This window comes from Lynx canadensis, chromosome B1, assembly GCF_007474595.2.
Source record: "Lynx canadensis isolate LIC74 chromosome B1, mLynCan4.pri.v2, whole genome shotgun sequence".
In the NCBI taxonomy this organism is placed as follows: Eukaryota; Metazoa; Chordata; class Mammalia; order Carnivora; family Felidae; genus Lynx; species Lynx canadensis.
This window is the reverse complement of record NC_044306.2, coordinates 66,176,223-66,203,280: the sequence shown is the minus strand read 5'-3', so window position 1 is coordinate 66,203,280 and position 27,058 is coordinate 66,176,223. Positions and strand designations below refer to the sequence as shown.

Genomic DNA, 27,058 nt, shown 5'->3' with positions numbered 1-27,058 from the left:
CACCAACATTCTCTTTCTCTCTTATTCTTTACTCTTCAGTCCCTGGGGAAGTCCTCCCCACTAAACATTAGCACATAAGTCTTTCCAAAGGCTCTGATTTTAAAAGAAATTCAGTTGACAGAAAATTAGAAGATGTTTCAAATGCTGGACGAGAAAGAAAACTATGTAAACTAATACATGCTAAAACCTTCAAGTGTTATTTCCAAACTTCAAGAGAAGGTGATCATGTCTCAACAGCCATTTTCTGGAAAGGAGAGAGCGTTTGCAAGTTTACTTTTCTCCCAGATATGGTAAACACTGTGCCATCCTTAACCTCTTGATCAGAGTCTTCTTCTGGTTGAAATTATTTTCAGAGTTCACAGGTATGGGCAACTGGCGTGAATGAACTGGTTTCCTGAGTAGCTCTAACAAAGCTCATTTTCGTACTCTAGTTCCATTTCTTCAGATAACATTAGGCTTCTGTTTTGGTCTTTGCCAATCCCAAATCCTAGCCTCTGCAAATATAATTCAGAGTGGAATAACTTTGCCTGGGTTCTAGAAATAAGCTTCTTTAGAAGATTTACTGGCTAGGAATGCAGACTGTAATAATCTCTGGACTCTTCTAAAAGGGAGGCACATCAGACCTGTTATTGATCTCATTGAGCTTCTGAGTTAGTGAGAGAACCACACCAACACTGTGGAAAACAGAAGCCCAGACTATGCTGAAAGAAGCTGCATTACAGCCAGACTCCGACATCCCCTAGGGCTCATGCTGAGCAGGATAGAAAAATAGAAAAAATTCTATTTTCTTTGGATTTAAAGGGGCTAGATAATTGACTTTTTGAGTTTTAATTCCTTTGGACTTTAGAGTCTTTGGAATTTAACTTACATGGGAATTTAGTCTTCCAATTGAATTTCTTTAACGGCTTCCCCAGGCTTCAAATAAGAATGAGATTTATAATTGTATTTGAGTATTTCTATGGTCTTGGCATTCTTTGGAGTATCTTTATAATGTTATATAATCTTAATATAAAATTTTGGATGAAACGTAGCTCACAACATGGCTGGGCATAGTTGGGAAGTGTAAGAGAATTGGAATGAACATTCAGTTTGGAGGGAATAGTCTTAGAGTTACAGCTATTTTTTTCTGACTCATTTCAGCATCTTCTGGAGACAAAATCTACATGAACCATCAATACATCAGTAGCCCTGGTTGATGGTGGGTTTGTGATTTCATGAAGTCTTGTAACTGTCCTGATAAATTCTAAGCAGGATGCCCACACGGCATATTGAACATAGGCTTAATAATTTAGTCAAATGGTTTAAAAGTAAAGCTAAAAACAATCTGAATGGAAAGCATGCAAGTTCTCTCTGCTCCTATTCTCGAGTAAATTTCCCTTGGAGTCAGTCTTTGCAGGGTAACAGTGTAGTTATCCTGTGAGGGTGCTCCTGCTGTGACTGAGATCATAGGGCCTGTGGGGTGCAGACCACATGCCAGATGGGCTGTATGCTGTATCCTGTAGATTATCTGCCAGCATGTTCTTTCCAGAATGACCAGACAATAGCCAAACTCTTTGTAACATCTCTACCTGACCTTTTTTTTGTTTTTGTATTTTTAGATACATTCACTGAATACTAAGAGCCCTAAAGAAAAGTGAGAGCATATTTTTCACTGATAAAGTGTCTCTTAACATTTCTGAATTCTATCACATCACACTAAAATTATTATAAATGATAACTGTTACTCGAGAGATGACCATGTAAAGAGGAAGTTGTGTCAGATATGCAATGAAGGCATCGTGACCTCGTGTATAGTTTCCACCGCCCTTTTGAAGAGCAGTTTAAAGTGGGCTAAGCTTAGGGCACCAACACCATCAGACACAGGATTTTGTGCATTTTTAAATTAATTAACTTATCTTCATACTTCCAGCAGACCACTCACTAAGTCAGCCTAACACAATCAGCAGAGGATGGGGTCAGCAAGAACAGTAAAATAGTTTAGAGAGTGAAACAACAGTGGATAGCACTTTTTCCTAATGTACAAAGATTTAATGACTAGGTCATCAAACTCAAGTTTTTCAAAATGTGGTTTTAACCCATGTAAGCCATTGTTGTTTCAAATGCAGTTTCCTTTTCTAAACTTCCCCTAACGCAGATTTCCCTACCTACTGTACCCTTTGTAAGTGGTATTTTCCAGTTCATTACACCTCTTCCAGCAGCACCAACTGGGACCAGCCAGTGGGTTCCTGTCTTGAGCTCCTTGCTTTGGTTGTTCCTTTCTTGGCTTGGGGTTATGCCCAAGTCTGTATCTTGCTCTCTTCCAGGCCTTTTTTGAGGTGATTGGACACCAGGATTCCCTAACAATAACTCTGAGTCTGCTTCCTGGACCTGCATAAGTCACTTCTCAGGGCATATTTTTGCTTTTTAAATTTTCCCAAGAGGAGGAGCCCCAGGGTGGCTCAGTTGGTTAAACATCTGACTTTGGCTCAGGTCATGATCTCACAGTTCATGGGTTCGAGCCCCATGTTGGGCTCTGTGCTGACAGCTTAGAGCATGGAGCCTGCTTCGGATGCTGTGTCTCCCTCTCTCTCTGCCCCTCCCCATTCCTGCTCTGTCTCTCTCTCTCTCTCAAAAATAAACAGACATTTAAAAAATTAAAATTTTCCAAAGAAGGAAAAGAATAAAAAAGGGCATGCAATTATGTATAACAGAAGGAGAGAGCAAACTAAGGTGTGGGAGTAGGTAGGGGAGTGTTTTATTTGTACTCTTGGTCCAGTCTCCACAAATTTTAGAGTTGGGCCTATTTAAAACATGAATTAAGCAAGACAATGCAAGTTAGTATAGGTTGAGTCAAACATCTTAGGTTTTTGTTATTAGAATATTGTTTTCCATTAATTTCCAAAAATCCTATTGATACCTAACATTGTATTAATTGGTGACAGTGGTTTGATAATCGTTTCATTTGTAGGTAATTGTTTTCTTATTTTGAAGCCTATTGAGAAAAATAAATCTTAAATAATTGTAAGATGCTCTTGCTGAAATATTTTAGTACATAACGGAAAACATAAATGCAATCTAGATAATTTTTAACCTCACTATTGTTGATGCTAAAGTAAGATTACTATAACTTTTTATATATTTCTGTATGTCTTGTGTCAGCAGCTTTACATTACTTTAAATAAAAAAATAAAAACATAGATCAATGCCATCTTCTAACTCACTGTTCCTTTTTAATTTTCAGAAAACTTGAGAAAATATTCTACATAAGCTCAGACCCCATTCCTGTTCTTCAATGGCTCCAGTGTTAATACTTCATATTGAGGAATTCAATATTTTCCTTTTTATTGTTTCAGTGTAGATAGATCTGTCTTTTTCGCTATCCCCATCAATTCCATAGCAAATAATATCTTTAATAATGAAACATGAAAATAAGTAAATAATCTGTTTAAATCTAAATTGCTCATGTTATTTTTTGCATTGCTGCAGTAATATATAAAAACATTTATCCTAATCAAACAGTTAAACAACTTTCTATTGTTTTTTCAAGAGTCCTTTGATGATATTACAAATTATTTTTGGCCTGAAAATTTGACTTTGTGAGCCAGCTGTGAAGAAATTTTTTCTCTATGCATCTGAAATTTTGAATTTTTTTTTCAACGTTTTTATTTATTTTTGGGACAGAGAGAGACAGAGCACGAACGGGGGAGGGGCAGAGAGAGAGGGAGACACAGAATCAGAAACAGGCTCCAGGCTCTGAGCCATCAGCCCAGAGCCTGATGCGGGGCTCGAACTCCCGGACCGCGAGATCGTGACCTGGCTTAAGTCGGACGCTTAACCAACTGCGCCACCCAGGCGCCCCTGAAATTTTGAATTTTTTAATGATATGGTACATATTTTCCCTCAACTGGGAAAATTTACATTTTGGTAACATACATATTATCTCTAAGTCTTACTATAAAATAAAAAGTTTAAACTAATCACAATTTATACATGTTATTCATTAAAAATCTAGCTAAACATACCAGGCCATAGATACCAATTCATGTTTTTAAAATTCTTGTTGAAAGACAGATACCATATGTTTTCACTCTTATGTGGATCCTGAGAAACTTAAAAGAAGACCATGGGGGAGGAGAAGGAAAAAAAAAAAAAAAAGAGAGAGGGAGGGAGCCAAACCATAAGAGACTATTAAAAACTCAGAATGAACTGAGGGTTGATGGGGGGTGTGAGGGAGGGGAAAGTGGGTGATGGGCATTGAGGAGGGCACCTGTTGGGATGAGTACCAGGTGTTGTATGAAAACCAATTTGACAATAAATTTCATATTAAAAAAATAATAAATAAACAAATAAATAAATAAATAAATAATTCTTGTCGAAAATGTTTACTTCCACATTTGCAAACCTCAACACTTGAAATAAAATGAAAATTCTATGTATGACAATAAATGTAAAAAGCTAATAATAGACTCTGACATATTGTTTATCTAGATCGTACATGAAAAAGATAACTGAAAATGTAATATACTTGCTATTGTTTAATGAAAAACACCTGGGAAAGTAATTAATTTTGAGAAAAAATAATGCATCACATTTATAATTAGAAATATTCTAAATAATTCATCATGGATTGCATGAGATGCTCTCATATGAAAGTATAGTGACATTTTGTAACTGAATATAGCTTCTAGCTCATTCATCATTTATTCATAAATATTTTCTGAATAACTTTTATGAAGAATGAACCTCCAATGTTTCAATAGAGACACAAAAACTAGATAAGTACTGATTTTAACCATAAAGAAAGTGGTTGTGTGTGTGTGTGTGTGTGTGTGCACGTGAGTGTTATAATATAGAGTAGCTTCTCCAAAAGGCAGAAAGTGACTTAATTTTACACCTCGACATATATAAGTATATATGTATAAAAATATACAAGTTTATTTTAAACAAATTTCACTTTTATGTGAACTTACTGAAATTATTGTGAATTATATAGATTTAATACTATATATAATTGAACTCTTTACTAGTACATATACAAATATCTACATATATTCATAAACTGAAATTTGATACAGATTTAACTAATATTAATTGAATACCTTGGAGATTTCAGATAATGTGCTGAGTACTTTTTATATATTATTACATTAATTATCTTATTTGTCCCTCACAAAAAAAGCTTATAAAAATCTCCAAATTATAAATGAGAAAATTTATAGAGAAAAGGAAAAAAAATATGACTTATACTTTGTTCTTTCGATTTGAATAAATAATACTGAACATTCATCTCTTGATTAATAAGGGTCATGGGACACAAGTCATAGGCATAAACTCATAGTATAGATAAAACTAACAACTTAGGGGGCGCCTGGGTGGCACAGCCGGTTAAGCGTCCGACTTCAGCCAGGTCACGATCTCGCGGTCCGTCAGTTCGAGCCCCGCGTCGGGCTCTGGGCTGATGGCTCAGAGCCTGGAGCCTGTTTCAGATTCTGTGTCTCCCTCTCTCTCTGCCCCTCCCCCGTTCATGCTCTGTCTCTCTCTGTCCCCAAAATAAATAAACGTTGAAAAAAAAATTAAAAAAAAAAAAACTAACAACTTAAGTTGTTAAAAAAATCTATTTTATCAAAATAAATCCAATACTTAGAAAAATTGATGATTAAGTTTACTGTTGTGAATAATCCGAATGTTGAAAGGGATCATTTTCCTTATTATAGATTCTTTCCACTCCTAGTCAAGATAACCCATGGTATAGGTATTGAACAATTCCCCACATCTTACTTATGTCAATTCACTCAATAATTTAAAATGGTATTTAAGCTAACAGTTATAAAGTATTTCCTATGTGCTAAAACTACTCCAAACACTTCTATATGTAATCATAATTAATCCTCACATCCACCAAATTAAATAGGTGCTCTTGATTGATCCTCATTAGGGAAGAGAAAAATAAGGCCCAAATTAATGTGCTAATTTGCCTATAGTTACATGGCTAGTGAATGTCAAAGTCAGGTTTCCATCTATGTAGTGTGACTTAATCACAAGGCATTATGATTTGACTCTATTTAAATAGCAGAAGAGAATAAAGTTACTCTTCAACAATAGCAGCAACAACAACAAACCCAGAAAAAACATTTCAAATAAAAATTATGCTTTTTCAGCACATATTTATCATGTGCCCTTTGCTGATTGAACCAACTGATAATTGCTTTATCAGGCCTCTCATAAGAGGGATTTTAATGCTTTAATTTTCTGTTTAATTTTATAATTAATATTGAAATAAGTAAAATTAATCTTTCACTTGTTTAAATCATAGGACAATGAAATTCTTTTTTGGGGGGCAAGGGTTTAAGTTTTTCTCCCATTTAATTTCTTCAACCTGTGCACTTTTTTATTGGCTATGAAACATGAATTTTTCATATGGAAACTGATATTTAAATAATTAACCTATTTATTCAATTTTTGAGGGCACAGTCCTTTCCATCTTGTAACCATGTACTTTATATTTGTTACTATGTATTTGCAAACAATGACCATATTCTCAATAGATTTATCCAAAAATAGAAAATTTCACTGTATTACACATGCATCAGGAATTACAGTAATTAATTTAATTACTTTAAATTAAGCATTTATTAGCTGTATATGATTCAATGAGTTACTTAACCTTCAAGATTCCTATTCCTTACATATAAAATGATACCTATTTCTCAGAGCTTTCTCATAGATATAATAAGCTGGAGAAATAAAATAAATAAATAGATGTGTGCTACATGGTAAGAGATTGATATATATCAGCTCTCCTTTTAAGCCTGTACAACAGACACAACAAAAATACACAAACAGAAAATAAATCACATTGATGATCACCCAATATTGTGATTGTATTAGTCATGTTATTTACATAATACATTACACATCATGTTATATATCACATAATCATATTATTTATAATATATGTTATCTATTACCATTTTAACATTACATGTGTATTGTATATTATATATAATTATATATAATTATCCTCCATATCAATATTTTTAAAAAGAAAATTAAAACACTATTTATTAAAAATTATACTGGGATAATAATGTTCTACCATTATTTCCATCCTGTGAGAGGATAGAAATGTACCTAATAAAGCAGAAAGATTACCACATAGAGACCAAGACAGGTAATGATGCCTCTGTAGGTAAACCATAAGCCCAACATCTGTGTGCCCTAAGTCATCCTAGGAAAGCATTGCTGCTTCATTTCTGTGAGAAAATGAAATGCTCCTGAAGACCAAAAAGGGCCAATAAATGACAGAGTTCTTTCCTCTTAAGGATTCATGAGAATTACATCATGAAAATTACCATGATTCTGAATCACTGGGAAGAGATTTGGGGGCAAGATTGAGAGACACATATTTTGCTGAGTCAGAAATTATCTCCTAAGGTAGGAAGGTCTGGAAAGGGGTACTTTAGACATAGCAGCAGTTTAACTTCTCAGAGAAAGGGTTTATCCTTCATCAAGTTGATTCTAATTTATCAGTTCCTGTTTACTTTCTTGCCTCCATCCCCTCTAGTACTGGTGTCTTACTCTTAATTTTAGACAGGTGCTAAGGTAAAGTAGAGAAAGGGGATGGTAAGAAGATGAGCAGAGAAGATAAGTTGCCTGTGCTTTTCATGAGATTTTAGTTGTTCTTTGAAAAGAACAACTATACTGTGGTATGGGCAGATTTCCTACGAACTGCAATCTAAGATCCAGGAGGGCAGAATATTTTTTCTCCAGTGCCCAGAGCTCATGTTTGGCACATAGTTGATGCTCAACACAAAAGTGTGAATAGCTTGCATAAGGGACTGTATGAACCATAATTATGTTTGACTTAAGAATTCCCTACTGTTATGCTCACAAGCCAGATAGAACCACCTGGTTTTAACATGTACCTGAACAATGCATGTTCACTCTACAATATCAGCTTAACAACTTGTACCTCTTGGGTATCATTGCCTGCATCAGCCTTGCAGATAGGTTTGCTTCCTTGGGTACTTTGTCCGTTCCAGGTCCCTAGCTGTTGTAGTCCTAGAATGGACCAATGCTTTGAAGCAAGGCTCTATGTTACAGACAAATTCTTCACTATTTAAGTAAAAGAGATTTGTTAAAATAGTTCACAGGATTGAAGAGAAGGGCTATGTATTGAATTCTTAGAAACAACTTCTAAAACCTCACCACAGAACTATAATAGCAAAAGCTTACTACTCCTGCGATACTCAGGACTAACACACAAGTAAGCTGTTACCCTAGTTGCTGGGTTCAGAACTACACTGCCCTTGCTATTGTGCAAGGAAAATTTCTTTCCCCAAACTATGCTTGTTTTACAATAAGAATTTCATAAAAGTCCAAGCTTGTTTGAATTTGATAGGAAAAACCTAAAACACATCCAGAAGGCTAACTGCAAGAAAATCTGGGAAATGTAGTTTTGAATTTACTAGATTCTATAAAAGGTCTATAAAGAGAAATCATACTATGTGGTGTTTGAAATGGTTGTTGAGTGAACCAATTTACAGTATCCATCACAAAGTGTTAACAAAGTTTTGAGAAACAAGGTTATCCGTTAACACTTTCAAAAGAATATAAGTTTTTTGTTTTGTTTATTTTGCTGAAATATATGCATGTATAAAAAATGTTTGAATTCACATATACCAAAATGATAATTATGGTCATTTTTAGATAGATTGACAGTAAAAATGTACTCTCTTATTAGTATATAAAATTTTTCTGATGCTTACATAAAATAATGCATGGGAAAGAATTAGCAGAAGACCTGACAATAAACAAGTACTCATAAATGTTAAATATATATGTTATAACATAACATAAATATATATGTTATAGCATATATACTTTTAGTATATATATAAGTATATACTTAAATATGTATCATATATATGTGTGTATATACAGTAAAACCTTGATTTGCAAGCATAATTCATTCCGGAAACATGCTTTTAATCCAAAGCACTTGTATATCAAAGTGAATGTCCCCATTAGAAATAACAGAAACTCAGATAATCGTTCTACAACCCAAAAATATTAATATAAAAACTACTCACAATCCAAGGTTGTTTTACTATATATATATATACACAATATATATTCATATGTATATATATATATATACATATATACACAATATATATATTCATATATATATATATATATACACACACACACACATACACTTATATAATGTATATATATATATAGGGGCCTGTCATTTATTAATTACACAGTTAATTGCGAATTACTGCAATTATTTTTAACTCTCTGAATGTGTGTGACTTTTTAAATAACCATGCATTAACATGGTTAACCATTTATAAAGAGAAAATATATTAACGTTTTTCTCTGTGCATCTATCCATCTGCGGTATGCATATACACTTATTTTATCTTAGAAGCAAATTCAGAAACATCTCCCCTTCCATGAAACATCAACAGAGAGGCTGTAGACAAGAGAACCCTGCATTTTCTCTGGTCTACATTCATTTGCACCGCAGAGGATAACCAGGGGGGGGAAATACTCTCTGATCATGATGGTGGTGGCAGTGATGGTGGCAATTATAAATGTTTATTCAGTTGGTTTTTTGAGCCCCTACTCTTCTAACTTCTCAAAAAGACAATTTTCCCTACGACTTTTGAATTTCAGCACATCTTGAAAGAAGAGACACTTTTTGGGTTCGTTTTGTTGTTGTTTTTGTTTTTTATTCCATACTTTCTTTTCAGGTATTTTGTACAGTGAATATTCTTAGGCGATAGACAGAGTGTCTCCCTCTAAAGCAAGGGGCGGGTATGTTTAATATCAAGTGTAATAAAATGTCTTTCAATGCAGCAAATGTCAGGTGTGCTTCCTGTTCATTATAAAATATTTGGGTTTCCTGAGCTGGGTGAGGGAGAGGGCAGTGGTCCTCTCCTCTAATGTAAATGGTGGCACCTGCAGGCATCATCCAGTCCTCTTCTCCTAGCCCTGCACAAATGCTTTAGTCTGGCTACTGTTTGACCATGAGTAACATATAATAAATTGGTCTTCGTCTCTGACACAGGAGCCTCATAGCTTCTGCCAGCATCCAGGAAACTGTGAGCCTCACTTGTTAGTTTGTGAAGAGGGTAAAATTTCAGATCGTATATGGTTCTTGATTAACCATCAAAACAAACCTATCAAGAAACAACTATTATTACCCACATTTTACAGATGAGGGCATTAGTGCACTGAGGCCAAATAATTTGCCATTAGTCACACAGCTATATATTTAGTGCTCAACCCAGGATTGAAATTTACTGTATTTCTAGAGCCTGAATACTAAACCAGCAGACAAAACTGATTTCATGACCATTGTGCAGTTCTTAGTTTTTGTTCTGTTTGTTGCAAACAGATTGGAACAATTTCAGAAGATAGAAGAAAAAAGAACTGTGATTTGTCAAATTGGAAAACTGCTTAGCTTGTACCTAATATTTCTCAATGCTGTACATATTTTTTAAAGTTTTATTTTATTTTTTGAAGACAGAGAGAGACAGCACAAGCAAGGGAGGGGCAAAGAGAGAGGGAGACACAGAATCCAAAGCAGGCTCCAGGCTCCGAGCTGTCAGCACAGAGCTGGATGCAGGGCTCAAACCCACGATTGCGAGATCATGACCTGAGCTGAAGTCGGACGCTCAATCAACTGAGTCACCTAGATGCCCCTCAATGCTGTACCTATTAAGCAATACCAGTCTTCTATCTAGCTCGGGTCACGTCTTCACACTAGTGTTAAGTTCTGCCATCAAATTTGCTAGTGATATTTTCCTAGTTATAAATGACTCTGTGCATCAATTCTCCATTGCACTCTGATTTCTTTTCTAATTCTCATCAGCCTGGAATTAATAGGTCAACATTTATATTTCAATGACTCACGACCTAGAATAATTTCCCTAATTCCTTGCCTCTCCTATTCATCCCCATTTTTCCAGACAGTATCTTGTCTCTCTATAAAAAGAAAAGGCTAACCTTTTCCAAATGTCCATTCCTAGATCTCCTAGTACCTCCATGTATAGCACTTGGGCCTTTCTCTACCAAATTATTTATCACACTTTTTGTGTGACTATTTGCTCTAGTTCCCATCTCCCAAGCTCAAAGCCAGTATTACTTGACTCCTTGAGTTGGAAACTTTGTCCTTATCTTAATTTCCCTGGCAACTAACCTCATTTGTAACTTTTAAATAACTAATAAACATTTGTTGAACTAAGCTTTATTATGTGATGCAGGTGAATGCATCATATCTTCTCCCTTTCTGAATTTCAGGCAAGCTAACACTACCACAAAATTTCTCACATATAACATATAACAGTACTTTTTTTTAAATGTTTTTATTTATTTTTGAGACAGAGCATGAGCAGGGGAGGGGCAGAGAGAGAGGGAGACACAGAATCTGAAGCAGGCTCCAGGCTCCGAGCTGTCAGCACAGAGCCGACACGGGGCTCGAACTCACAGACTGAGATCATGACCTGTGCTGAATTCTGACGCTTAACTGACTGAACCACCCAGGTGCCCCTACAGTACTTTTAACTGTCGTAGTTGTTAACTTATATTCAATACGTTAAATTAGGTTTGGTTTTCTTGTTTTAAGGTTCTCATAAATTTCTTCATATTTGAATATAAGCCATTACAACATCAAGTTCATACTCTCAGAGTATTCTCTCTACTTCCCCCCTTAAAAAGAATACATCTCCTATATACGTTTATGTTCAAATCATTGTCCACTGAACTGTGCTTTTTTTTTTCTTCTAAGAATAAATATGACAGGACACCTAATGGCTATTTAATATCAGTAGGTCAAATATATTCAAGTTTGGAAAGTATTTGGATTATAATTTAGATTATGTAAAATAATGAAGCAAAGTAAAATCAACATGTCCTGACATCTTAACACTTTATGAAATTAAAACGTTTTTTTCATAAATATGTTTCTACCACCAATGTATTACAAAACAATCACAATTTTTAAACATATTAAAATAAGAACTCACATAAAACAAGAGCTTTTCATTCTCCTCAAAAGAGTCATATAATTTACCTCATTTAATCCTTAAAAGAGCACTTTGTGATATGTTATATTGATGTTACAGATGAACACAAAATTCAAAGTGGGTAATAAATAACTGATCCTAACTAGGCTGAGTCTAAACCCTGTGATGTATCTTAAAAAGTGTTATAAAAAATCAGTGGTTTTCAGAATGCAGTTCTTGTAATTCTAGTGCTCTGAGTTAAAATATCTTCCTTTTTTTTTTAAATACGAAATTTATTGTCAAATTGGTTTCCATACAACACCCAGTGCTCAGCCTAACAGGTACCCTCCTCAATGCCTCTCATCCACCCTCCCCTCCCTCCCACCCCCCATTAACCCTCAGTTTGTTCTCAGTTTTTAAGAGTCTCTTATGTTTTGGTTCCCTCCCTCTCTAACCTTTTTTTTTTCCTTCCCCTCCCCCATGGTCTTCTGTTAAGTTTCTCAGTATCCACATAGGAGTGAAAACATATGGTATCTTTCTCTGTATGACTTATTTTCTTAAAAGGTGAGTGATGGGGAAAAATGGATCCTTGATCAAATACAATGAAAATGCTTAATGAAGCAAGATAAGCATCACTAAAGGATTATGTAAAAATTTTGCAGTATCACAACGCATATTTGACCAAATTTTTCCCTTATTTTCCAGTATCCAATGGATGAGGATTCCATGTAGTGAGAATTTAAGAAACGATATTAATTCTAGTAAGATGACATGCATTTGCCAATAAAAACGTTTATTTTATATGTAATTATCGAAGCAATTGAAAAAAAATTACCCAGTTAATGAATTAAGGCTATCAAATGTATCTTATAATCGTTTGCTTTTAACATATTAGGTAAAACTCTAAATTAACTAATCTATTATAGTTAGACAAAGAAATGTATGTCTACTTCTCCTCATAGAAGTCACTGAGTATATCACAAAGTAACAACTCATTTTTATATAAATTTCTATCCTTCAGAATTTAAAAACATGAAATAATTACAAAATACTGAAATATTATTTCATTAAATGGGAAGAAGGAAGAAATACACATTTTAAAATCCTTATCATATATAGCCTTTTTAATAGAGTCAAATTTCATGTTAAAGAACCTGAGGACATAAAATATAAAGGGAAACTGATAGACCATGTAATTTTTCATTGGCAGATAAAATAAGGATTTACTCTCCCCCCAAAATTAATGTTCATAGCCATTTCAAAAACTACTCTGTCACAAAGGCTAACCATTGTAATTGAGTGAAGTGATTTATCAAGTTAAATAAATGAAGTCAAGTTAAATCAATGCATTTTGGTTAGTAATACTTCACTTTTCTTGAAACATGCCATTCAACTGTTCAGACTACAGAATTAAAAAAAAAACCTCAGGGAAATTTAGCTTTGCTAAAGTCTAGAATAAATATATTTTTGGGGGTGCTTGGGTGGCTCAGTCGGTCAAGCATCAGACTCTTGATTTGAGTGCAGGTCACCATCTTGTGGTTCTTGAGATCAAGCTCTGTGTCAGGCTTGCTGAGCACGGTGTCTGCTTGGGATTTTCTCTCTCCCTATCTCTCTGCCTCTCCCCTGCTCATGCTCCCTCTCTCTTAAAAATAAATAAATAAGTGGTTTTTTAAAAAGATGTTTTGAGTTTGTGATTGAAGGAAAGATCAATGTTGAGATGTTACTGTACAGGTATACAAACTATTGGGTTCTGTAAAGAAAAACCTGAACAATATTAATTTGATATTACATGCAGCATTAAATTATTCTGTATTTAAAAAAAAATAGAAATCCAGTTGTTCTGGGTGTTTTTCCAGCATCAAAAAAGGGATTATGCCTTGATTTCTTTTAGTTAGTACTGCCTCCTGGTGGACAAAATGAGTGGCAAAATTAATCACCTTGAAATCAAAATAAATGATCTATTGGACAATATGATTTATTGTTATCCTTTTGAAAACTAGAGAGTGTGTGCAAAAGGGGAAAGGGGCGATGTGTTTGGCATAATACAAATTGAGCCATTCATGGCATAAATGAGAAATAGAATCAGATGCTTTTTGAAATATCTTTTGGTTGATGATAATAACATCATTATGTAGTGAAGAAGGTTTGTCTTCTTGATTGTTGTGGCAGAAGGAAATGCACGGAGATCATTTAAAATTATACCAAGTTGGTCAAATGAATTTTTTAAAGACTGGATAATGAGCATTACCTTAATTCCCTGAAAGGAATTTTTACTTTTAGTGAAATCTATAGTACTTGAAAGTTATTTAGTAAGGTATTTGGGGGCATCTTTTAGATTATTTTTAGTGAATATACACCTGTAAATTTGTTTTTTCTTCTATGGAGTTATACATTGGAACTGAAATTGCTATTTCAGTTTGTCAGTTTGGAAGTTATGTATATGGCTTCTAGAATTTACATCTATGTATTATTATTTTTATTTCAAAACTCACCTTACAACAAAACACCATTCATATAAAGAATTTTGACCAATTTTTTTTCATACTAAAAAATCATAAATGGAACAGATGTCATCTAATGAATTAGAAAAGTATGGCAATGTGCTCATAAAAACTGGAAATTAAATTTTTAATTGATCTGTTATTCAACAATCCATTTATACTCCTATTGTTATGTTAGGTTTAAAGTGAAATGCATCGAAATAAATGAGATGCTTGTATTAGTAATTTAAGGCATGCTAATCAATCATACACTAGAAAGTAGTGCATATATGACATTGATATTTTGCAACAAGGTAATTAATAATCATTTATGAGAATATGTTTTCCCCCAATTAATTTCAAAAGTGAATTTTTAATAAAATAAATAGAGCAAAATACAATTTTTAATTAATGCAATTGCTATATTGTAAAATGGCAAGCACACCTCAGAGATATTGGGGGTTAGATTCCAGACCACCTGCAATAAAGCAAATAAATACCCCCAATAAAGTGAGTCAAATTAATTTTTTAATTCCCCAGTTCATTCAAAAGTTATGTTACACTATACTGTAGTATATTAACTGTGCAATAGCATGTCTGAAAAAGCAATGTATCTTAATCTTAATTAAAGAATAGTTTGTTATCCAAAGGTGCTTACCATCATCTGAGCTTTCAATAGGTTGTAATAACTGATTGCAGATCACCATAACAAATATAATAAGCACAAAAAAGTTTGACATATTGTAAAAATTACCAAAATGTGACACACAGTGAGAAAATGCTGTTGCAAAAACGGTGCCAAAGATTTGCTCAACACTGGCTTGCTATACATTTTAATTTGTAAAAAAAAAAAAAAAAAAAGACAAGACAGTATCTTGTGAAGTGCAAAGTGAAGTATAATAAAATGAGGTATGACTACGTATATAGAAAAAAAATATTGCTCCCTTACATATTTTTACATTTATTTTTTAAATAATTATTATCACAAGTCTTCCATAAGTACACTTGTCTAGAGTTTATCCAACATTATAGTTTTGCCAAAAACAAATAAAATAATCCTTTGGTTGACATTTTCTAGACCTGAGTTTTCTTGTCTTTTAGATACTTAAACTTCTGAAGGATTATAACTTGGATATGATAGACAAAAAAACCACAGTTTTCATAAAATTTGCAATTATTTTTCTCAGCAATAGCTTTCTACACTGAATACCAAAATACCTAGCATTCATTATGTATTATATTGTAATTGATTAAAAATATAGCAACTCTGAATTTCATATAATGGTAACAGTCTCCATTTCAGGCATTACTTATTGTATGGCTATATTTTATTTTCTAAACATAAAGACATCCAACAATTAGACAAAGAGTCTCATGAAGGTCTCGTGTATATGAATTCCCATCTTTCATTTTTACATAATATTTTCATTTATTAATATAATGTGTCCAGTGTCTTTCAGGAATACAAATTTGAAGGTCTATCCATATCCAATAACTGTTTCTGACTAGTTACCTGATATTAAGGAAGTGAGCTAACCTCAGTGACTCTGTGAGATTATTCTAGTGAAAAAAGCTCTGAATATTCAGGCAACCCAGATTAGAAGTTTATTAGCATTCCAATTCAATATTACATGCATATATAATGTATATGTATGTATATAATATATAGAGATAAATTATATATATTATATATAAGTATAAATGTATGTGTGTATATATATATATATATATATATATACTATATATGGATATCTATATATGGATGGATATATATATATGTGTGTGTGTGTGTATATCTATATATATCTATATAGATAGAGATATATATCTCCACCCCTGTACATATCACATCATTTCAGTGCTCTGGACTGGCAATTTTGTGCTGTAGGAAATAAAAGAATCTGAATACATAGTTGCATAAAAGTAAACAGCATGTATGACTTGTGTGTGTGTATGTGCTTGTGTGTAAAGACTACAGGTTCCATAGTATTTATTGTCCCAAACATACACCTTTTTTTTTTAAGTCTATTTATTTATTTTGAGAGAGAGAAAGCCCAAGCAGGGGAGGGGCAGAGAGAAAGGGAGAGGGAGAGAATCCCAAGTAGGCCCTGTGCTGTCAACATGGAGTGTGATATGGGGTTTGAATCCACAAACCTGAACCGAAACCAAGAGTCAGACACTTAACCGACTGAGCCACCCAAGCACCCCCAAACACACACCTTAAATTTCATTAGGTATGCTCTTAACATAACACTGTCTTTATTGTTCACTACATGTATGAATGTGTGTATCTAGGGAGAACAATTGTGCAGCTTACATTTCTCTCATAGTCAAATATCTATGACATAATACTTGTCATATAGAACCTATGGAGATTTATGGAGTTTCAAGAGATAAGTGTTTTTAATAATAGCATTGTCCAACATTTTTATAGAAGTATAAGCCTTAGACTTTCATACATATAAAATGACTATTGATATCATGGAGTATGTTATGTTACTATTAACTAGAAAAAATGAACTACTTCTGGAGGGTTAAGTCACTTGTCAAAGATCACAAATATTTATTGAACAAGCTGGCACAATTCTTTCCTCTGTCCCTTAGAACATTACTATGCCACATGTATCACTATCAAATTTTTCTTAAAGTTACAAAGCCCTGAGCAGTATTTATACAAATTAGCAGTAGGGGAATATTTGTAACACCATACCATTAAAGAAAAATAATACATAAATAATAAAAATCATATGTATCACATTCATGAAAATGTAAAAAAGCATCACTAATAACAGCATGCTAAATATGTTTAATGTATACTTGGTACTGGTTAAATAAAATGCGACCCATTTAAAAATAGAACAAAATGATAATAGTTTTCTGAATTATTTACTTTAGATGTGCTTTCTCCAAGTGCTGTCATGTTGGAATCCTAAATTTTACCTAGTAATGTGTTTGAGGATTAAAACGAGATAATACCTGTAAAAAGCTCAATCCAATCTCTGACATCTATTAGATATTTAAGAAAAGATAGATGTTAGGGTGCCTGGGTGGCGCAGTTGGTTAAGTGTCTGATTTCGACTCGGGTCATGACCTCACAGTCTCTGAGTCTGAGCCCCACATTGGGCTCTGTGCTGATAGCTCAGAGCCTGGAGCCTACTTCAGATTCTGTGTCCACGTCTTGCTCTCTGCTCCTCCCCCGCTAGCATTCTCTGTCTCACTCTCTCTCTCAAAAATAAACATTAAAATTTTTTTTTAATGAAGAAATAGATGCCATGTAAGTAACTCTTAAGGAACCAACTTTAGTCCTCAGTGTCCCCCAACATATAACTAGCAATGAAAGTGGAATATACTTTATTTTTATCACTTCTGAATGAGAAGAGCTAAAAGTTTCCACTTGAAAAGAGAGGAAGGAAAAATGCATGATAAAAGAACTGAATCTTTTCATGTGCCTGTTGGCCATCTGGATGTCTTCTTTAGAGAAGTGTCTATTCATGTTTTCTGCCCATTTCTTCACTGGATTATTTGTTTTTTGGGTGTGGAGTTTGGTGAGTTCTTTATAGATTTTGGATACTAGCCCTTTGTTTGATATGCCATTTGCAAATATCTTTTCCCATTCCACTGGTTGCCTTTTAGTTTTGTTGACTATTTCCTTTGCAGTGCAGAAGCTTTTTATCTTCATGAGGTCCCAATAGTTCATTTTTGTTTTTAATTCCCTTGCCTTTGGAGATGTGTAAAGTAAGAAATTGCTGAGGGTGAGGTCAGAGAGTTTTTTTCCTGCTTTTTCCTCTAGGGTTTTGATGGCACATGAAAAGATGCTCAACGTCGCTCCTCATCAGGGAAATACAAATCAGACCGCACTCAGATACCACCCCATGAGAGTCAGGGTGGCTAAAATGAACAAATCAGGAGACTATAGATGCTGGCGAGGATGTGCACTGTTGGTGGGAATGCAACCGCTCTGGAAAACAGTATGGAGGTTCCTCAAAAAATTAAAAATAGATCTACCCTATGACCCAGCAATAGCACTGCTAGGAATTGACCCAAGGGATACAGGAGTGCTGGTGCAGAGGGGCACTTGTACCCCAATGTTTATAGCACCACTTTCAACAATAGGCAAATTATGGAAAGGGCCTAAAGGTCCATAAACTGATGAATGGATAAAGAAATTGTGGTTTATATACACAATGGAATATTATGTGGCAATGAGAAAGAAGAAAATATGGCCTTTTTGTAGCAACGTGGATGGAACTGGAGAGTGTTATGCTAAGTGAAATAAGTCATACAGAGAAAGACAGATACCATATGTTTTCACTCTTATGTGGATCCTGAGAAACTTAACAGAAGACCATGGGGGAGGGGAAGGAAAAAAAAAAAGAGGTTAGAGAGGGAGGGAGCCAAACCATAAGAGACTCTTAAAAACTGAGAACAAACTGAGGGTTGATGGGGGGTGGGAGGGAGGGGAGGGTGGGTGATGAGTATTGAGGAGGGCACCTGTTGGGCTGAGCACTGGGTGTTGTATGGAAACCAATTTGACAATAAATTTCATATTAAAAAAATAAAAAGGGGCGCCTGGGTGGCGCAGTCGGCTAAGCGTCCGACTTCAGCCAGGTCACGATCTCGCGGTCCGTGAGTTCGAGCCCCGCGTCGGGCTCTGGGCTGATGGCTCGGAGCCTGGAGCCTGTTTCCGATCCTGTGTCTCCCTCTCTCTCTGCCCCTCCCCCGTTTATGCTTTGTCTCTCTCTGTCCCAAAAATAAGTAAACGTTGAAAAAAAAAATTAAAAAAAAATAAATAAATAAAAAAAGAACTGAATCTTTTTGGTGAATGGACAAACATACTTTTAATAACAGAAGATCAAGCACATACTCAGGAACATACTACGGCATAACCATATGTAAACTTTCCATAGTGATATTGTCCTTCTGATTGTAGTAAGTATTTTAAATTATTTTTGGAAAATTCAAAGCTCAATTAAGTCGACAGAAGTTTTATGCTTTTTGTAAAGGAAGAATCATTTAATTTTTTGTCACAAACAGTTACTGTTTTATCACTGAGAAGTCTAGAGAGAGGCTCTTAAATATAAATGAATAAGCAAATCACAAATTAAAATACTCCCCTGAGAAATATTGGCAGAGGACAACTGATTTATGCTCCTTGTATTGTAATGAACTATTCTTCAAAGGAAATTATTTCCTAACAATATTTATCAATTTCCTAACGGATTTTTTTAAGTTTATTTATCTTGAGAGACAGAGACAGCACAAATGGGGAAAGGGGAGAGAGAGAGAATCAAAGCAAGCTTCGCACTGTCAGCACAGAGCCCAATGTGGGGCTTGGTCTCACCAACCATGAAATCATGACCTGGGCCAAAATCAAGAGTGGAACGTTTAACTGACTGAGCCACCCAGGCACCCCTCAAATTCTTAATGAATTTTAAACACATAATATATCCTATCCTAATGCATTTGTAATGTCACTGAAGAGCAGTGTGAAATATGGCTTCCCAAAGAGTTGATCATTCTTTTACACCTGTTAATACGATGATCCTGCTATCCTTGTCAATGGAATGTTAAGAAAGGATATCTTACATAATTGTAAACCTCAAAATTGTGTACTAACTAGAGCTTAAGCTCTAATTCATTTGACAACATAGGCAATCTAAATGTGGAAATCAATTGAGAATCCAATGGTGTACTATTGAACCCAAATTCATTTTGTCAATTGAATTCCATATAATTTTAGAATATGTACATATTGGATTCTATGGTATTTCAAAATACTATTAGAATAAGAGCATGTGTATCAAATAATTAATCAGGGTTAGAGTTGCAAGTTTCCAAACATTTCAATATATATTTCCATGTACACAGAGGAAAGACTGATTGATTTTCACTGGACTGCTTTGTGAATTTATGTGATCTCAGGTCACTGGTATAATGAGGATGGAATTTTTGTCATAAGCAAGAATAAGTACAGAATGCAGAAAACTAAAAGGTTAAAGACTTCCCCTGCATATATTCCTGACTACATAATAAACATGTCCTAATGAATAAGAATACCAATTAGTCAAAGTCTAGGGAATTAGATGTTACAATTGATCACTAACGTCAAGAGAACATAACTCACATTTCAATAGTTACCAAAATATGTACAATATTTGATTTTTAGAATTTTTCTCATCTATCAATATGCAAACTATTTGTTTTATTCAATTCTTTTTTTCTTAATATTAAACTTTAAAGACATTTTCATGCCATTTGTAATTTCCAGTAAAAAAAAAAAAACATTTCAAGATGATTCCCATAAATAGTCAAGAAAAATATTGAGTTCTAAGTAGAGTTAGGCAACAGGTCCCAACAAAACAGTATGTCTCTGGTTTACTTACAACTCAGTAGCCTATAAGCCATAATGTGAGAGTTCTGAACCATGTGTCAGCCAATAACAGTTAAAGAAGTGGCAAACATCATCTTGAAATTTTATTACATTATAAAAGAAAACATGTTACTAGGCACTAGTTGAAAAAATATAATTTCTACTACTTCAGATGATAGGATTTATATATCCCAAGACAATAAGGTATCAAGAGGAAAGCTATACTAAACTTACTTCAACTATAACAGAATTATAAATATGATTTAAGTTTAACTTGAAACACTGGGACCCTTCACGAGAAGGAAGATGTGTATTCAATATGCTTAAAATGCACATATCATTTAAATGCACATCATACAGCACATCTTGGAATAGAAATTCCCCTTTGTAACACAAAAGTATGAAACTTTGAGTTAATATGAGTGCTTTGAGGATAAATAAGTGTAATAATTTCACATATAAAATAACAAGACATACTTCAGTTTGCTGAAAAAGAACACAAATAGTTTGGGAATCCCTGGAAGGGCCATCTTCCATAATTCATTTGAATAAAACCTAGCAAAATAAAAAAAAAAGTATACCTTTTCATATTCTTCAGGAATGCAGACACACACAGATGACCAAACACGGAAAACAAATTGAGTAATTCAATTGCTTGCAGTGAAGTGTGCAGAGAATATTCTATTTGGATTTATTGGTAAGCAAGGTTGATATTGTCAAATTAGAGACCCTCAGAAAAATAATTTCCCCTTCATCATTTCAGAAGTACATGTATACTTGGTAACTTCACGGTTTTTGGTTTTGTTTTTGGTTTTTGGTTTTGATGTTAGTTTTGGTTTTGTAGAACTCCAAGAAAAAGTAAAATAAAAACAAACCTATCTTCCTATGCAAAAAGGGTAGAAGGAAACAGGAAAACAGTACTTCAGCTCATAGTCAGGCTTGTGACTAAATGCCTACTGGAAAGGGATTGGTGAGTGAGGATGTCCAAATTGTGCAATAAGAAGGACCAGCAGCTGAATGGAGAGGCTGGAAGAATTAACCCAGGAAAAATCAGTTAAGATTCATTATTATGATCTGCATACACAAGCGAATGGAAACCTTTTGCTGAAGAACTACAATCTACCTAGAGTAATTGATTATCTCAACAAGTAAACAAACATCAAAACATAAGAGTGTCATTGTGGGGAAAAGAGTTTCCCTATGTCTAACTAGAGTTGACCACGCCATACTAAAAGCTACCGCCAACTTTTAATATATAAATATGTTCTTGCTTTTTTCGTAGAAAATAAAATAAGATAGCAGTGATTTAATAGTAGATCTTCCATGAGACATATTTTGTAAAGTTTATCTGGTGAATCATAGATGTAACAGAACACCAGCTCTTCTGGACAATGTCTGATGGAGGAACTCCAGGAGAACAATTCAGAGAACTAACAGAAAATTAGGTTGAAGTTCCCAACAGCACAGTATGAAAAAAAGGAAACCTCAACAGAGGATCCCCAGTGACCTTGTAGAATTTCCACAGGGCTCACAATGCCCTTAAAACCACATTGAAGATTTTGAATTCTTATTGTTTCCTCATTTTTAACTATGTTTCCAAAGCTGCATGATTTTTTTTTCTTCTATACTCACGTGAATTTATGAAACTATGATCTTAAAACCGCCATTTCTTACCTTTGATTCTTGAACTTTCTTGACTCTTTTCCTGCTGGAATTAAAACAGAAATAGGTCAAAATCTGTGAGTATGTGATCAACAGCTTGATACAGCATATCATTGTAACTAAAGACTTGTCCAGGTATTTTGTTGTACATATACCCTAGAGTCATTGTAACACAATTCTCACCTTAAAAGCCACTTATGTCAAATCTTTTATCAGGGCAGTAATCATTCTTAGTGTCCATATATTTCTTTAAGAAACTAATACATTGTATAATATGGATTTATAAAAAATAAATGGTAATGAATAATAAATAATCATGACTCTCAAATGCCTCAGGGCATTTTCATTTAATTTCAACAGATATTGAATGATATCTTCAGAATTTTCTTTTAATGTCTCCACATTAATCACAAATTGGTGGTGAGGAAAAATGTTTAAGGGCAAACAGTGGACAATTCAGTAAAAAAACACAAAATACATTTCAACTGTCTTTTCTTCAGTTTAACTTAGAATTGGTCCCTGCCTCACTTCTCTAAGGCTAAAGTTGACAACAATTCTATTATTTATTCAAAGGCTGCTTCAGTCAGACCTGTCTTTCAATTTGACATACTCCTTATTAGTTACCAGGCAACCCCAAAAGAATTAGCTTGCTTTCAAGTTTTTAAGTAGAAATTGTGCCCTCTATAACTTCTCAATTAATATGCAAGCACAGTTTACTCTGTCTAAAAGTTTCAGGGCCTCACACTAAAAATAATTTTGAAATAAATTTCTAATAAAAATTATAGATAGATATAGATATAGTTATAGATATAGATATAGATACACATACTTCAGAAATGTATCAATGCCAATAAATTTTGGTAAAATTTATGAAAATAATGAAAAATATTAAGAATTTATTTTGTGGCAGGCATTAATCCCAGAGTCAGATTTGAGAACAAAAATGCATATTGACAAATGTATTTTTATGGAATATCCTTATCCAACGTATGATTCTATTAGACTTTAACACTTTATGTGCTATTTCTCTTTGCCTAATTTATCCAGCCTTTGTTTTTGAATTCTGTACTGTTTTTCTGCTAATTGATTTTTTCTACTTCAGGTTTATTTTTAATTTAGAATATCTGTTGTTCATTTAAACTAAAATTTAAATTTTAATTACTTGATTTAAAAATACATTATTCTTTCATAATATAAGATAAGCAAGCGTAAATTCGCCAAAGAGGTATTTGTTAATGAAAAATAATCTCTCTGTCCTCTCTCCTCCTTTTATTCCATTGATTCTTTCATTCATTGAATCATTCGTTCTTTGAATAAATATGTATAGATTGCTTTCATGTGCCAGACACCGCTTTAGGTGATAAGTCTACAAAGGATGAACAAAACAGAAACAAAACAAAATGAAACAAACAAATAAAACAAACAAAAAAAAAAAGTCCTTAAAGTAACATACTGCTTAAATGTTAATAAGTTCTATTTAGAAAAAAAGATATATCATAGAAGGTACTTTTAGAATAAGTGACTGCAATTTTACCTAGGTCTACAATGATAAAATGTCTTTTTTATGTTTCAAGTTTTATTTAAATTTTAGTTAGTTAACACATAGTGTAATATTAGTTTCGGGAGTAGAATTTAGTGATTCATCACTTACACCCTGTAAGTGCCCTCCTTAATGCCCACCACTCATTTAACCCATCCCCATACCCACCTCCCTTCCATCAACCCTCAGTTTGTTCTCTATGGTTAAGATTCTCTTACAGTTTGCCTCCCTCTCTCCTTTTTTTTTTCTTTTCCTCTACGTCCAGCTGTTTTCTTTCTGAAATTCCACATATGAGTGAAATCATTTGGTAATTGCCTTCCTCTGATTGACTTATTTTGCTTAGCATAATAACTCTAGCTCCATTCACATCATTATAAATGGCAAGAGTCACTCTGGAAAACAGTATGGCAATTCCTCAAAAAGTTAAAAATAGAACTACCCTATGACCCAGCAATTACACTACCAGATATTTGCCCAAAGGATACAAAATACTGATTTGAAGAGACACATGCTTATAGCAGCATTAACAATAATAGCCAAATTATGGAAGAGCCAAAATGTCCATCAACTGATAAAATGACTTTTGAACAAAATTTTGAGTGAAATGAGAAGATATTATTCCAAGCATTTATCTGGGGAAAATATATTCTAGGGGAGAAAAACAACTGTACATTTCCTGAGGTACAGAAATTCTTGGCATTGTCAAAGCTACCAAGGAGACCAGTGTGACTAAACTAGACTGAGTAAGGGGAATTTTGTAGAAAATACAATAAGGGAGCTAATAGGGGTCAGTTAGATTAGCACCTGGGGCACTTGTTAGATCTTTGGCTCTTACACTGAGATAGTTGAGAAAACAATCAGAAGTTTCTTCACAGAGGAGTAACATTATCTTAATTGCATTTAAGTAGAATCATTCTGGCTACTAAAATAGGTTACACAGGGCAAAGACAAAATTAGACGGACCAGGTGGAAGAGTATCACAGTAATCCAGATGGGAAGTGATAATGGCATAAAACAGTGTGATAACAGTGGAGTTGAAATATCAGTTGTAACTGTCAAGATTTCCTGACAGAATAAATTTGGGGTGTGAGATATAGAATAGATGAGGGTGATTTCAAGGATCTGAGTCATGAGAAGGATTTCTATCCCTTCTTCACTTGATTTCTGATACTGTCTCACTCTGTGAATTTTTCTCTTGTCTGACCACCCCTTTTGCATCTCCTTTACTGATTCCTTCTCATCCCCTCAATTTCTAAATACTAGGTTTGGAGATATTGAACCCTTACCTTTTCCCATACACATCTCACTTCTTTGGTGATCTTATCTGTTCTTATGGCCTTAACCACCATCCTTTTCCTAACGACTCTCAAATTTATATCTCTAGCCAATTCTCTCCATTGAACTTCAGCCTCATACATGTATTTTTGACATCTCTACTTGGATGTCTAATAACAGCCCACTTATCACGTCCAAAACTGAACTTCTGATTTTTCCTTACTTCTTTGGCCATCTTTCTCATCTCCATCTTCCTCATCTCTCCATTCTACTAGTTGCTCAAAGTAATCCTTATCTACTTTATCTCTTAAGAGATGAAGAGCCTGAATTTTTCATGGATTTGATATTTGAACATGCTGACTTTTATTTTACTTTAAATATAACTCTGAGGACACAAAGTAGGCAGATGGTTAAAATGTCTGGAACTCATAAGAGATATGTCAACAAGACATATAAATTTAGAAACCACCATCCTATGTATAAATCATCAGTACTGCATCTGGAGAACATATAGTATAGTTGAATGATCTAGAATTGAATACTGGAAACAATATAAGAAAAATATAAAGTTTAATTAAACAACAAAAGAGAATAGAAGAATAGACAAATTATAGGAGGAAAAAACAAAAACACAAAAAGGTGGAATGATGGACTCTCAGGGAATATCTTATACAGGGGTAAATTTTCAATAGTATAGACTTCTGACAGACCAAGTATGATTATGTCTAAGGCAATGCCCATTAGAAAAAGTGACATAGATGTAACCATTGACTTCAAAGGAAGCAATGTATAATGGAATGGAAGAAACTTGCAAGGAAAGAAAGACCCAGGTGGTTTGTGGCTAGAGAGTAAAGTGAAATCTGTGCAGGTATTGTGTTTGTTTTTGTTCATCTCTTTGTTTCCTGTTTAGTTTTATATTATCTATATCAGTGAGAATTGAGAATGTGTAAATGAGGGGGGTACATAATAGAAATGGAAAGGATTATGATAAAAGGGAGAGATGGTATGACTGATTTTATAAGGTTATTGAATGTGACACAGAACTTGAGTGGAGACGTTTAGATAGGAGGAGAACCAGTTTCTCCAATATAACAGGTGGGCACAGAGAGGTGCAGGCATAGATGCAAGAGGTTTATAGGTTTGATAGGATTAATTTAAAAATTTTAATCTATGAGGATTTATTTTCTTTATCCATTAGAAGGGCAGTTGGCTGAGTGATGAAGTAGGCTGATTTGTCAGTAATTTGAGGAGATAAAGAAGATTTTTAAATGCACTGCTTTTTGTGAGACTAGGTGTGTAGGATAGCTTGGTACGGTAAAAATCCTAATTGGGTTTTGCCATCATAAGTTTGCATGATACTGATATTAGCCTTCTTTTGACTATAGTCAAACAGGCTTAATACTCACTGATAATATCTTATTGTATTTGTTTCTGAAAACCTAATTTTCTATTTACAGAATTGTACATATTATAAATTATCAAAGAAAATAGCCTTAAATACTCTATAAACTGGAAATGTTTAAGAAGCATGTATCTAAAGAAAAAAAATAGAAATTAATTTAATGGACTGAGACTAATAAACCTGTAAAGTAAGAATCAGATAAGGATAAACTACTTAATTCACTGCAAGACTTGATCTAGAACCATCTCAGTTGAGACTTAATGAACATTATTTAGGATTTTCAAAGTAGTAACTGTCCAAGTTGTTTCTATGACTAAAATGTTGCTTTAT

The 27,058-nt window shown here is 33.9% G+C and overlaps 1 protein-coding gene across 1 annotated transcript in view; it reads right to left on the bottom strand.

Moving 5' to 3' along the window:
- FSTL5 (follistatin like 5) overlaps positions 1–27,058 on the bottom strand; it is a 774,595-nt gene that overhangs the window by 622,048 nt on the left and 125,489 nt on the right. The window contains 1 exon segment of the mRNA XM_030312812.1: positions 22,524–22,557. Coding sequence (XP_030168672.1) covers positions 22,524–22,557 — 34 coding nt within the window.